The sequence below is a fragment of the Pipistrellus kuhlii genome, unplaced genomic scaffold, assembly GCF_014108245.1.
Source record: "Pipistrellus kuhlii isolate mPipKuh1 unplaced genomic scaffold, mPipKuh1.p scaffold_m20_p_13, whole genome shotgun sequence".
Taxonomy (NCBI): Eukaryota; Metazoa; Chordata; class Mammalia; order Chiroptera; family Vespertilionidae; genus Pipistrellus; species Pipistrellus kuhlii.
In genome coordinates this window covers 27,424,279-27,437,039 of record NW_023425438.1, presented here as the reverse complement: position 1 = coordinate 27,437,039, position 12,761 = coordinate 27,424,279, and the positions used below count along the sequence as shown (strand labels likewise).

General features: G+C 36.1%; 1 protein-coding gene across 12 annotated transcripts in view; it reads left to right on the top strand.

The window, feature by feature from the left end:
* Positions 1 to 1,841: 1,841 nt before the first annotated feature.
* FANCL (FA complementation group L) overlaps positions 1,842 to 12,761 on the top strand; it is a 52,977-nt gene continuing 42,057 nt past the window's right edge. For 7 of the 12 annotated variants that reach the window (XR_006741423.1, XR_006741424.1, XR_004987454.2 and 4 more), the window contains exons 1-4: positions 1,845 to 1,985; positions 8,869 to 8,940; positions 10,407 to 10,468; positions 11,960 to 12,020. Coding sequence is in view for 7 of the 12 variants with exons in the window: in XM_036435390.2 (XP_036291283.1) it covers positions 1,890 to 1,985; positions 8,869 to 8,940; positions 10,407 to 10,468; positions 11,960 to 12,020 (291 nt within the window). In the remaining 5 variants the exon portion in view is untranslated. Of the gene's footprint in view, positions 1,986 to 8,868; positions 8,941 to 10,406; positions 10,469 to 11,959; positions 12,021 to 12,761 lie in introns of those variants that run through there. The other 5 variants (XM_036435392.2, XM_036435388.2, XM_036435393.2 and 2 more) reach the window with 3 other exon arrangements.

The window sequence follows — 12,761 nt, the reverse complement described above, 5'->3', positions numbered from 1 at the left end:
GTAGTTGAGGCCTCAATTCCCAGTGGGAGGTGGGTGTGGGTGCAGAAGGCAACTGATCAATGGTTCTCTTTCATCACTGATATTTCTCTCTCTCCTTCTCCCTTCCTCTCTAAAATCAATAAAAAAAAAATATATATATATATTTTTTTAAAATGGGCTGAGAGGCAAGATCACCTCCTTAATATCATTTCTCATAACTATTTCTTTAGCACCTTCTCTGGATTATGGTAATCATCTCCTAATTGATCTTACTCTATCATGCTTCACAGAGCTCTCTGAGAAGTTTTTCTAAAAATCAAGTCTATCAAATCAGTTCCCAGATTTACAAAAGCAACATTAATAACTCTACAAAAGCCCAAATATCTACTGTCACCATGTGATACTCTTTCTGATGTTTCTTTCCTATCTCTTCACCTTCCATCTTGCCCTTCCCCATCCCTCACCTGAAATACTTGCTTTTACTTTGTTTTACAGTACTAATTGATATTTAATTTAGTAAATAATCAATGAGCCTTTACTATGTACCAGAAAATATACTAAGCAATTAGGGAGAGGGATAATTTTCAGCAGGTAAAAAAGGTTCCAAAAAGAGGTAGCATCTGAGGACTTTGAAAGAAGGCTAGAGGTTTCACGGGGGGGGGGGGGGGGGGGGGAAAACTTCAGTGTGCATTATAATCACCTGGAGTGGCTTGTTAAATCACAGGTGGTGGGGCCTCTCTCCCAGAGTTTAGGATTTTTTGGGTCTGAGATAGAGGGGTGAGAATGTGAATTACTATAAGGTTCCCAGGTAACGCTGATGCTCTTGGCTGCAGAATCACATTTTGAGAAGCACTGCTTTAGTGCCATTAACATCGAACTGCTGCAGCATTCTTGTTTATCCCTAATCACCCAGAACACTGTGACACATTTGTCAAACTTTAAGGGTCTTTGAGAAGTCTGATTCCACTTGGAGGCCAACAGAGATGGGAAGGGGGTATATATCTTATTCATCTTTGCACAGCTTTGGCATATTACAGAGATGTTTTGCAAATACCATTGATTGGATTAACAAATAACCATGCAGAAACTATCAACAAGTCCCTTACTTAATCAATCCTTAGTAAAAGGGAATAGATGATTACCATTCCTAAGTTAGAAAAATATATAGAAAGTGTTAAAAAAAAAAACAAACAACAACAATAACCCCAACTTTGGTTCACCAAGCGCATCAGTAATCTTTCCTTAGATCATGGTGAGTGCAGTGTATCAGAATTCAGTCTGGTGTTGACCTCAATCTGGATCAGTGCATAGATACTTATGTGTCTCTCAAATACAAGAACACTGAATCGATTTGTTAAGCCACAAAACTGCAATACATTGATATATTAAATGGAATGTAATACATTGCCCTTATATGATATTATGACGTAGAGAATAATACACCTATTATGCTGTATGCTGAGGGCATGCAGGCGACCCTGTAGAGCTGGCTAACAGGGGAGGCGGGTTCCGGGTAAGCCATTGCATACTGGGAGAAATGCAAGGCCAAAGTTGTACAATAGCAGCATTTCCATAACCTCAAAGGACAACACCAGAAGGGTTCCTGTTGCCTTCAGGGCCAGAAGGATCTTGCTCACTGAGATCTGTGAAGCCCAGAACAGCCTTCCCTCCCGCCTCCCCTGGGGGCCAATGCTGGCCCCTACCGAGCCCCATCTATCTCAGCTGGGCTCCAGCCCAGGTGGCCCCGCTCGCAGGAGACTTTCACTTCCGCCCTTGGGCTCCTCCAACTTTTTCCCGCCAACGTCCGGGCTTCCGCCCTCGCCGCCCTAAGGCCGGCGCGACTGCGCATGTGCAGGGCCCGGCCGCCGACCAAGCCCCCCCACCCCCCCAGGCGCCGCGGACGGCGAGCCATGGAGGAGACGGAAGGGAGCCTGTGGCACCAGTTCCCGTTGCTTCTGCCCCAGAACCTGGCGAAAACCGTGTATGAAGGCTTCATTACCGCGCAGGTATTGCCCGGTGGGTGTGGCTCTCTCGCTAGGGCAGCCTCCCTCTCGGGGCGCAGGGCCGCCCCACATGGAGTCTGACCCGAGGGGGTGAGGAGCCCTGACTTACGGGGATTGAGAGGGACGGCAGGTCACGACTCCCCGGACACTATAGGAGTTTGAGAACCGCCGCCGCCGTCGCAAGACGCCGGGGCCAGCGTCCCCGCGAGGGCCCGGGCGTCTGGAGACCCGCGCGCGGAACCTGAGCAGCGGGGGCGTGGCCGGGCGGCGGGGGCGTGGCCGGGATTTGGCCACGCCCCTAGGCCCTCCCCTCTCTGAGTTGCCTCCTTCTCAATGCAGTGGCTGCCCTACATTTAAACTCTGCTCTCTTTTTTGAATTTTTGTGCCTAGCTCTTTCCTCACACCACCGGCACCCACGAAGGTTGGCGGCCGTTCACGGGAATCCCTGCTCATTGGTGTTTCCTGTAGAAGGGACATTTTGGAGGAAAACCTTTTTTTGGGCCCTGTTGCAAATCACGTGTACCGGACCCACCATTTGTGAATTTTTGTAGGAGATTTTGACAACAGAATTGTGTTTGCAGATTCCAGATCGCCTCTCTTGTGGAGTTATTACATGGAGTAACACACGTGTAGGGGCTTTGACGTTTACAAAGCGCTTTCCAAGTACACCATCTCCATATTAACCTCAGCCCCTTAAGGCAGGAATTGAGGAAAAAAATCATTATTCTTGTTTCTTCGTTGAAGAAGTCAAGGCATGGGAGAATGGGGAGGTTTAGTTCCCTTTTCCATGATCGCAACAGAACCCCTTAAACTCGGGCTGATTCCACACCTGGATCTTTCCTCTCTGCGTTTGCACCAAGATACCTTAGGTTAGGATTAGAGTGTAGACTTTTGTTCCCTGACCATTATACTCAACATCATGCCCTCTCCCCAGTACACATATTTTTTTGAGGATTAGGGCTATATCCTAGGAATTACCATTTGTTTTCAAGGCTACTTATAAAATAACCTCTTAAAAATATTGAATTATCAAAATCACTTGCTAAATGAAACTTTTACCTATCCCTAAGAATGGTAGGTGCCAAACAGCTTGAGATTAAGTTGCAGACACAATGACCCTTTATTCCTAAATACTTCAGGTATATTTCACGAGACCAATGACACACGCAGACGTAACCATAATACAATTCTCAAAATCAAGATATTTGACCATGATATAATACCACTATCTAATCGAGTCCATTTACATTTTTTTTAAGTGTTGCAATTACATTATTTTGCTCCCTACCATCTGATTATGTGAGATCTCATATTTAGCTGTCTCTAACATGAAATAGTTTATTAGTCTGTCTTTGGTTTTCATGAACTTGCCATTTCTTTAAATATAAATATATTTTTTACAGAGAGGAAGGGAGAATGATAGAGAGTTAGAAACATCGATGAGAGAGAAACGTCCATCAGCTGCCTCCTGCACATCCCCAGTAGGTACATGTCCTTGACTGGAATCAAACCTGGGACCCTTCAGTCACAGGACAACGCTCTATCCACTGAGCCAAACCGTTTAGGGCTGAACTTGCCATTTCTTAAGAGAACAGGTTAGTTATTAGGTAGAATGCCCCTCAATTTGAGTTTCACTGATGTTTCTTCAAGTTCAGATTATGCAATTTGGCAGAAATGCCCCAGAAAGAATGTTGTGTCCTTTTCAAGGTATTTATATCAGTGGATCTGGTTATTGATAGTGTTTCCTCTGATCACCTATTTAAGTTGGCATCTTTCAGTTATTCATTTGCAATTAATATTATAAGTATTGTACTTTTAGGGAGCTGAAACATTAAACTTAAACTACATACCAGTGCTAAAGTTGTAGCATTGTTGACTTTTGTTTGATTCAGTTAATACTGTGAGAGTTGCCAAATGATTTTTTAGCTCTATCATTTTTTTATTAATTGGCATTCTATGATAAGGAATAGCTTTTCCTTTCCAATTTATATCATAATGGTGTCATGATTTTAAAAATAATTTATTTAATGGGGTATCATCATTGCAATCCTTATTTTTATGTTTATATTGTCCCAGATTTGGCCAGTAAAAGCACATTGTTATTGATATACATTTTGAAATTAAAGTTTTGAATTTCCCTCTTATCACTGTTAAAATTATTTTATGGATGCTAACATGTAGTGATATATCATCATTGTTCAGAACTTTCATAATTTCAAATTTTAGTTCCCTTGCACCTAGGAACTATTTAATAAAAGATTTTTACAAAATTTATCATGGAAGTTCGTTTTTTAAATTTTGTTAACTAATTTCTAGTTTTATTGCATTGTGATGAGATCATATTGTTTATAAAAAGTTTGTGGTTCTTACTGATCCTGTGATCTTGTGTATGTGAGAGAAATTCTTGAGTGATTAAAAGAAGGTGCTTTCTCTGTTATCAGATTATTCCTTTCCTCTTGAGTGAGCTTTGATAGTTTGTTTCCTATCAAACCTAGAAAGGACTTTGTTCATTCATCTAGGTTTTAAAATTTATTGGCTTAAAAGTTACTTATAACATTCTGTTTATCATTATTGTCTTTAGGCTCTGTAATGATGCTCTTTTTATTGGTTATCTTATACTGCATAACTAATTAGTTCAGAGCTTAGTGGCTTAACATAACACATTTATTATTTCAAGATTCTGTGAATCAGGAACTTGGAAGTGACTTAGCCGATGTTTCTGGATCAGTGTTTCTTAGGAAGAAGATGTTGGCCAGGATGTCAGTTATCTAAAAGCTTGACTAGAGCTGAAAGATTTGCTTCCAAGATTGCTTATTCACATAGCCATTGGCTGGAGGCCTCAGTTTTTTTTTATTGCTCTCCGTTAGGAAGGCGTCAGATCCTAACCACAAGGACCTCTGCAGTATTGCTTGACTGTAATGACACGTGGCAGCTAGTTTCCCATGGCTAACTAGTGAGTGATGGGACAGAGAGATCAAGCAGAAAGCTGCACAGTGCCTTTTCTCCCCTAGCCACTGATGTTAACACATATTTATTCAGCTTTGTTCTGTTAGTTAGAAGCAAGTCACAAATGTAGCCCATAGTAAAGGAGGTAATTGAGACACCAACACTGAATGATGGAAGTATTAAAGACATTATGTGCATATTTTATAGCTACCTCCTATCCCAATACTGATAATGGTATTTTGGGTTTCTTCTGATGCATTGGGATAGAGGCTTATACATTTTATTGAAATGATTTCTTCAAGAATCCACTTTTGATATCATTGATTTTTCACTATTTCTGAAGTACTAGTTGAGGTTATTGTAGGATACTCTACTAGGATTTCTCACTATTAGATTGGGGTTATGGGTTTCTGAGAGAAACATCACAGTGTAAGTACCATTTCATCACATCATATTAAGGGTAAAGATTATCAATGTGACATATTACCATTGATGTTGACCTTGATCATTTGGCTGAACTGGTATTTTTCTGGTTTATCTACTGGAAAGTTACTATTCTGCCCTTCCATTCCCCCCTCTGCTACCCCTACACACACACACTTTCCATACTATACTTTTTTCCTTCCCCCATACTGTACTGTTTGGGAGGAAGTCACTATGAGCAGTTCCATTAAAGAATGGGGAGTTATGCTCCCTTTTGAGGTAGTGTTATGTACATAATTTATTCAATTCTTATGCATGGGAGATTAGCTTAACTCCCATTTATTAATTCACTTATTGATAACAGTATGGATTCATTAAACTTATTTTATACTTTGGGTTGTAATAAATTCTTATTTTCTTTGTTGCTTAAATTGAGAGCTTTGGCATTGACAATTACCCTTTAAAGAGATTTTTGAAAAATAAGAAAAGTCTTTATATTTATTTGTTATTAACTGTTTCTGGCACTCTGTTGTATACCAGATTTCCATCTGATTTCACTTAATATCTTCCTGAGTTCCTTTAATATTTCAGGTAGTGTATGTCTACTGATGATTAATTTCTTCAGCTGTTTCATGTCTAAAAAATTGTTTATTTGGATTTTTGAAAGATACTTTCATTGGGTATAAGATTCTAGGTTGACTTTTTTTTTCTTTTAGTGCTTTAAAGATGTCACTTCACTCTCTTGCATTATTTTCTACAAGAACTCTTTTTTTTCTTATTCTTCCTAGTAGTGTGTTATTTTTCCTTTGGCTGCTTTTAAAGTTTTTAATTTTATCTTGGTTTAGTTTTATTTATGTTTTCCCACCACAGAGTTTGTGCAGTTGTTTTTGTTTGTTTGTTTGTTTTAGATCTATAATATAAGGTTGTTTTTCATTTAATTTGGAAAAACTTTAGCCATTATTTCTTAATTTTTTTTTTTTTTTCCCCTCTCTTTTACCTGTATTGGAGACTTCAAATACATGCATGATAGGCCAATTTAAGTTGTTGCATAATTCATTAATGGTCTCCTTTTTTTTTTTTTTTTTTTAACAATCTCTCTGTTTATTTTTGGATGTTCTATTTCTGTTTCAGGTATACTAGTATCTATTTTTGCTAGGTTTAATCTGTTAATACCATCTAGCATATTTATCATGTTAGACATTATATATGCATTTTTAAATCTTTTATTTTTAAAAAAAACATTTATTTATTTTTTAAATATATTTTATTGAATTTTTTACAGAGAGGAAGGGAGAGAGATAGAGAGTTAGAAATGTAGATGAGAGAGAAACATCAACTAGCTGCCTCCTACACATCCCCCACTGGGGATGTGCCCACAACCAAGGTACATGCCCTTGACCCGAATCAAACCTGGGACCTTTCAGTCCGAAAGCCAACGCGTTATCCACTGAGCCAAATCGGTTTCGGCTTTTTTATCTTTTAAATATGGGTCTTCCTTTATATCTCTCCCATGTATATTTAGTATACTCATGCTCTCCTTTACCTTCTTGAATGTCTGTAATATTATACTAACAGTTTAAGAATTTTAAAGCAGTTTTATCATCTGTTTTTGTATTTCTCTTGACTTTTCTTTTTATTATAAATCTTATTTTCCTGCTTCTTTGCATACCTGGTATATTTTGATTGAATGCCAGACATTGTGCATTCTACTTGTGGTATGCTAGATATTATTATTATTATTGCTAGATATTATTTATTCTCTTAAATATTCTTGAGATTTCTTCTAAGCAGCAGTTACTTGGAAGTGGTTTGATCTTTTCAATGTTGGCTTTTAAGCTTTGTTAGGCAGAGAAAGAACAGACTTTGTCTCTATGACTGAGGCAACACTTGTATTTGTTGGCTTTAATAGTACAAGGTTGCCCACTTCGATGGGAAGAAGCTCAACCTTGTGTGAGCTCCAAGATGGTTTTGCATGCTCCATTCTCTTGATTCCTCAGCTTTGGGTGGTTTTCTCACATCCATGTAGCAATCACTATTTAGCTAAAGATTCCTTTGGAAGAATCCTCTGAAGTTCTCTAGTTTACTCGGTAGTTCTTTCTTCTCCATGTATTTCATCTTTGGTGCCGTACATTATGAATCCTGCATACCTTTCCTTCCCCTAATTCACCCCTTTCTTCTTAAGCCAGGGAGAATGTTGGGCTCTATTTCATTCTTCATTTTTGCCCTGCAGCCTGAAAATTCTCCAGGCCATACAGCTGACTATTTACAGAGATTTTCTCATTTGTTTCCCTTTTTCAAGGATTACTGTCCTATATAATGCCTGTTGTTTGATGTCTGACAAATCATTGTTTCATACATATTTTGTCCAACTTTTTAGTTTGTGGGATAGTAAATTCTGTATTTTTTTAAAAATCATGGATAGAAGCAGAAGTTTCCTAAAAATTGTATTCCATTGTTGCTTTTTAAAATCTTCCTTTGAGAAGTCTGATGCCAAAATTATTCTGTCTCCCATATAAGTTATTTGACTTTTTTCTTAGAAGCTATGTACTTTCTACCTTATTTTAAAAGTGTTTTCATTAAGATAAACCTCAAAGTGGGCATTATGAGTCAGTTTTCTCATGTGTCCAGTTGTCCTTTTCAGTATGTGAATTTTCAGAAACTATACTTGGATTATAATTTTAAATAGTATTTTCTTCTATTTTGTTTTCCTTTTTATATTTTCCAATTATTTGTATATTATATTTCCTATACTTGTTTTCCACTTCACTTTTTTCTGATTGTCTTTAATTTTTTATTAATTTGATAATTTTTTTGGTTTTTCTTTGCCTCTTCTGAATTTTTTTTATTCTATTGTTTGTTGAATACCTTTATTACATTTTAATATCTTTTTATATTTTTCTTAATTTTTTTTAAAAAATTCAATTTCTGTCCTTGGTTTTTGAATTTCTGACTCTGGATATAAACACTCAAAAATATATAACTCAGCATTGTAATTTGTTTATCTCTGCAGTTTTGCATGGTAGACTGTCATCACCTGAAATGTTTTGAGTCTCTTATTCTGTTTTTGTCTCATAGTAGTGTGGCACTGATGAAGTCAATAGCTTTTAAGTTTGGAACTGTTTGTTTACAATAGTTTATAAAATTATTAGTTCAGGAATACACTGTTCTGTCAGTGAAGCAAAGTACAGTTTATTTAATGAATGATGTTTTTGTCGTGCTGAGGGGAGGAGTTGAGTGTTTCTATTTTGTTACATAAGATCCCAAGTTGCCACTCTTACTTGTTTATTCCTCCTAGCACGCAGTTTCCAAAGTATTTTTCCCCCTGCCTTTTTACCATCTTCTATTCCTACATTTCCTTTCCAAGACAAACGCCTTGTCTTTTGTGTTCATGTTTAGTCCCTTCTCTGTAGTCAGTGTTCTACCATACTCTGATCTACCAGATTATCTATTATTATTTTTTTTTGTACTTGGTCCAGTCCCCTCTTCTCTCTTCCATGCATTTTTTCTGAAACTCTAGCCATCTAAAAGGAGTTGCTGTTGGAGTTCCAGATTGGAAACACCTGAAAAGCGATCTATATATTTTTTTCCTGCAGTAATTTGAAATTTAGTGTTCTCTGCTTTCTGATTTTACTGAAGATGAGGTGTGTGTGTGTGTGTGTGTGTGTGTGTGTGTGTGTCTTTGTTCTTAATATTCATCTATATAGTGTTTTGGGAGGATGTGTGGAGAGCAATTATCAGTACTTTGGTTTCCTCTAAGCCTGGAAAATCTCCTTTTTGAGAGCAATTAAGAAAAAAAAGCTAATTTGGATATTTTCTTATCATCATAATCAGAAACATATGATGGCATGTGACATGGCATTTGACCTTTTAAAATGGCTGGAGTTTGCAAATAAGGGAGTTTGAAATTTTATTCTTTCAGATAACAGAGCAGTAGAGAAGTTTTACTATTTTTCATGTAAATTTTGAATTCCAGATTGTTCTTACACCTATGTGTGGGATATCTATAAAGTTAGGTTAAAGTTACTACATAATACCTCTTAGTGCTTTAATGAAATAGTGAATTATTGTTACTTGACCTTTTGAAAAGGTCAGTAGTACATTTTGTTTCATTTTTTTAAACGACATTTAAATGTAATGAAAGTCAGAACTGTAATATTACCATGAAAGTAAAGGTTATGGGGTACATTTAATTGTGTTCCTCTATTTTTGAAACTGCTTTGAGGGAGACTGTGCTAAAATTCTTGAGGTAATTGTTTTTCGAGAATTTTATTACTCTTTTTCATTTTATTCTGTTGGAGTAAAAGATTATAATTCTGTTTGTCCTTTTCTGCCTACCTTTGCTCAGATTTCATGTGTATTATCCTATTTAAGTTACAAAGTTTAAGCTGCTTACTCATCTACTTTCTCAAGAAAGTAAAACTGAATATATTTCTGAGGACAGTCTTTCCTTCCTTAGACTCTTGAGTAAAATTTTATGTATTCAAATGTATAGCTAGTGGATATGTAAGTTGAAAGAAGTAATGTAATATGTTAACAATTTTATTAACTGTCTGCAAATGTGGGAGAATTAAATACACTCTGATTTATGAAAATATTTCTCTGATGTTTACATATTTAGATTATTTAACCAAATGTATTTTTATTTTATAAAATATAAAACATTGGAAATATGATTCCTATAATGTATTACATATTATTATTTTTCTTATCAACATCATGGTTTCTATATTCAAAGCAATTTGAAGGAATTTTCTTTTTCATACATTTATTTCCCAAGAAATACACTAACAATTTCTTATAACTCTTATGTTTATGTGAGTGACTATTTGAAAACAATTTTAGTGTTTTGATTTCCCAATAATTACAAAGCTTTGGACAATTACTTTTCCTCAAATGCAATATTATGTTGCTTATATTTTAATAGGTATAAACATTTAGATGAAGTTCCGTTTAGAAAATAAAGGAAACTTTGTCTTTTCTATATGATTCTAAAATTAAGTGAAACTCATAACATTACATGAAAGGTGAGAATTTGAACCTTTTCAATATTTTCCGCAGGGAAGAGACTTCCATCTTAAAATATTGTTGCCTGAAGATTTGCAGCTGAAGAATGCCAGGTAATGTGTTTTGTCCTATACTTGCATCTTTATGGAATGGGAAATCAGTCAATCTGCTATAAACTGATTTCAGTCATTAGAATTTTGCTTAAAATGCTTATTAGTCATTTCTGATTTTCCCAAGTCATTGTGCATTTGTAAATGATTTTCCCTGGTGCTGAAGTACTTTTCAAAGGTGACACATAAATTCTCTACTTTTTTTTTTTTTAATTTAAAGCAGTAAACAGCAACTGTGAAAATTTTACTAACAAATATTGAACTGAAGTATAAAGTGAAAATACAAAATAATTATCATTAGTACAGACAGCCTGTCAAGGAATGTTAAGAGATGAGACTAGAAATTTAGGTAGTGCTCCAAATCTCATTTCTGCTCCTAAATATCTCTAGGAGGAGGGGGTAAGGAAGACTCCGGAGGCATTTACAAGTAGAATTGATGGATTTTGTGGCTGATTAGAAGTGGGAACTAAGAGGGAACGAAGAGTGGAGATACTTTCCAAATTCCTGGCTGAGATCACTAAGCTAGAGAAGAGGGCGTTGATGGAGAAATTGTTTTAAGACATATCCAGTGTGAAATATAAAGACAGGCTATTCCGTAGTAATAGAGTATTGGCGTGTTAATTCCAGTGTGATTCTTGGAATGGAGATGCCTGTGGAATTCACAGTAGGCATGGGTTTGGAGCTCTGAGTACAGACAGACTTTCAGCGCTGCGTGTGTAGGGTGGAAAGAGAAAGCCAGTGAGGGTATACCCAGTGAGGGTAAATAAAGAGGACCTTGGAGGAAGACTAAGGATTGACCAGAAAAGTAAGGGGAAAAACTGAAGCCAAACACAGAGAGACTTAAGGAAGGAGTGGTTAATAGTGCTGAGTGTTGCAAAGGGATCATGTTAGAAATGATTAGGTTTTATGAAGACAGGTGTATTGGGTTTTAGCATGGATGAGTGGGTAGAAAGGAAATGTAAGCAGTATAAACTACTTTGTAGAAAAGGAGTGCCCAACGCTGGGAAAACTCAGGCCTCCCACTTCTAGGTAAGTTAAATCTCTTCCTGGAAGAGTTACTTGCCTAACAATGTTGAAAGCACAGCTGAGATGATCCAGTAGATAGATGAACATTAACTATCAGTAACACAATTAAAAGGCTGTATCCTTTTGGTTATATTACTCTGGAATTTGAAGAAGTATATTAAGATCTAAACTGTTGGTTCTATTTAACCACCTCAGAGCAGAATCTGGTTCAGTAGATAACATTGCTATGTTTTAAAAAAGATGTACTGTTTGCTTGTCATTTATTGATTGCAGTTATTTATATTTTGAAATAAAATTAGTACTGTTAGTTTGAAAACTTTGAACTTTATAAGTGGTAAAAATTTTATTAACTTTTCAGAATTATGTTGGTCATTCTTTTCTGTGCTCATGCCTGTTTGTCTTATCATACATGTAAGTTTTTTCCTATTCTGAACAATTAACACATTATTTTATTCCATTAAATTTTAGATTACTATGTAGTTGGGAGCTAAGGACAATACTTTGTGGATACCAACAAATAATACAACAAGTAAGTACTTTAAAAGGTTTATGTTTTAAGCAAAGGTAAGGAATTACTAAGTTTACTTTTTTAAAAGTCTTACTGTGCAGAATCCTGTAACAAACTAGTTGCTAAATTTTGTAGGTTTAATATCTATGAAATATTTTAAGGATCTATGCATTATGTAAAGTGCTCTTCTGTCTCAGAATCCTTAGCACATCTCTGGGCAGCATTTATATCCAAGATTTCCATCCTTGAGACTTCAGGGTCTTCAAGTACATTTACCCTTATCCATATCCGTCACTTTTTGAGTGATTTTTTCTGCTAAGACTGAATAATGGTGGTATAAAGAAATGCCAGGACCCATTTAGGAGTTGTAGGATATCTGTGACAAAAATGGAAATGTAGTTCTAGATTAGTAACAGAAAAGATGTGGAGATCACTTTAGGATCATGTACATGGACATAATAGGAGTAGCTGTAAAGGCCACATTAGTGAGATATAGGCAGGATTAATTTAGTTATTTTTAAAATTATTGTATACTAGTAACTGGAAGTTTGTACCTTTTGATCACCTTTACCCATTTTACCCACCCTCTGTACCCTGGTTTAGTTATTCTTAATGTTTACGTTCCTCTACCTGAAAATTCCTTTAAAGAGTAAAGAAACTTTAAAACAAAATCATTGTTACTAAAGCAAAGGAAAAGAATGAAATGCTTCTTGTAGAAAAATAAATTAACTAGAAATGCCTTTCATTTGTATGCTTTTCCCT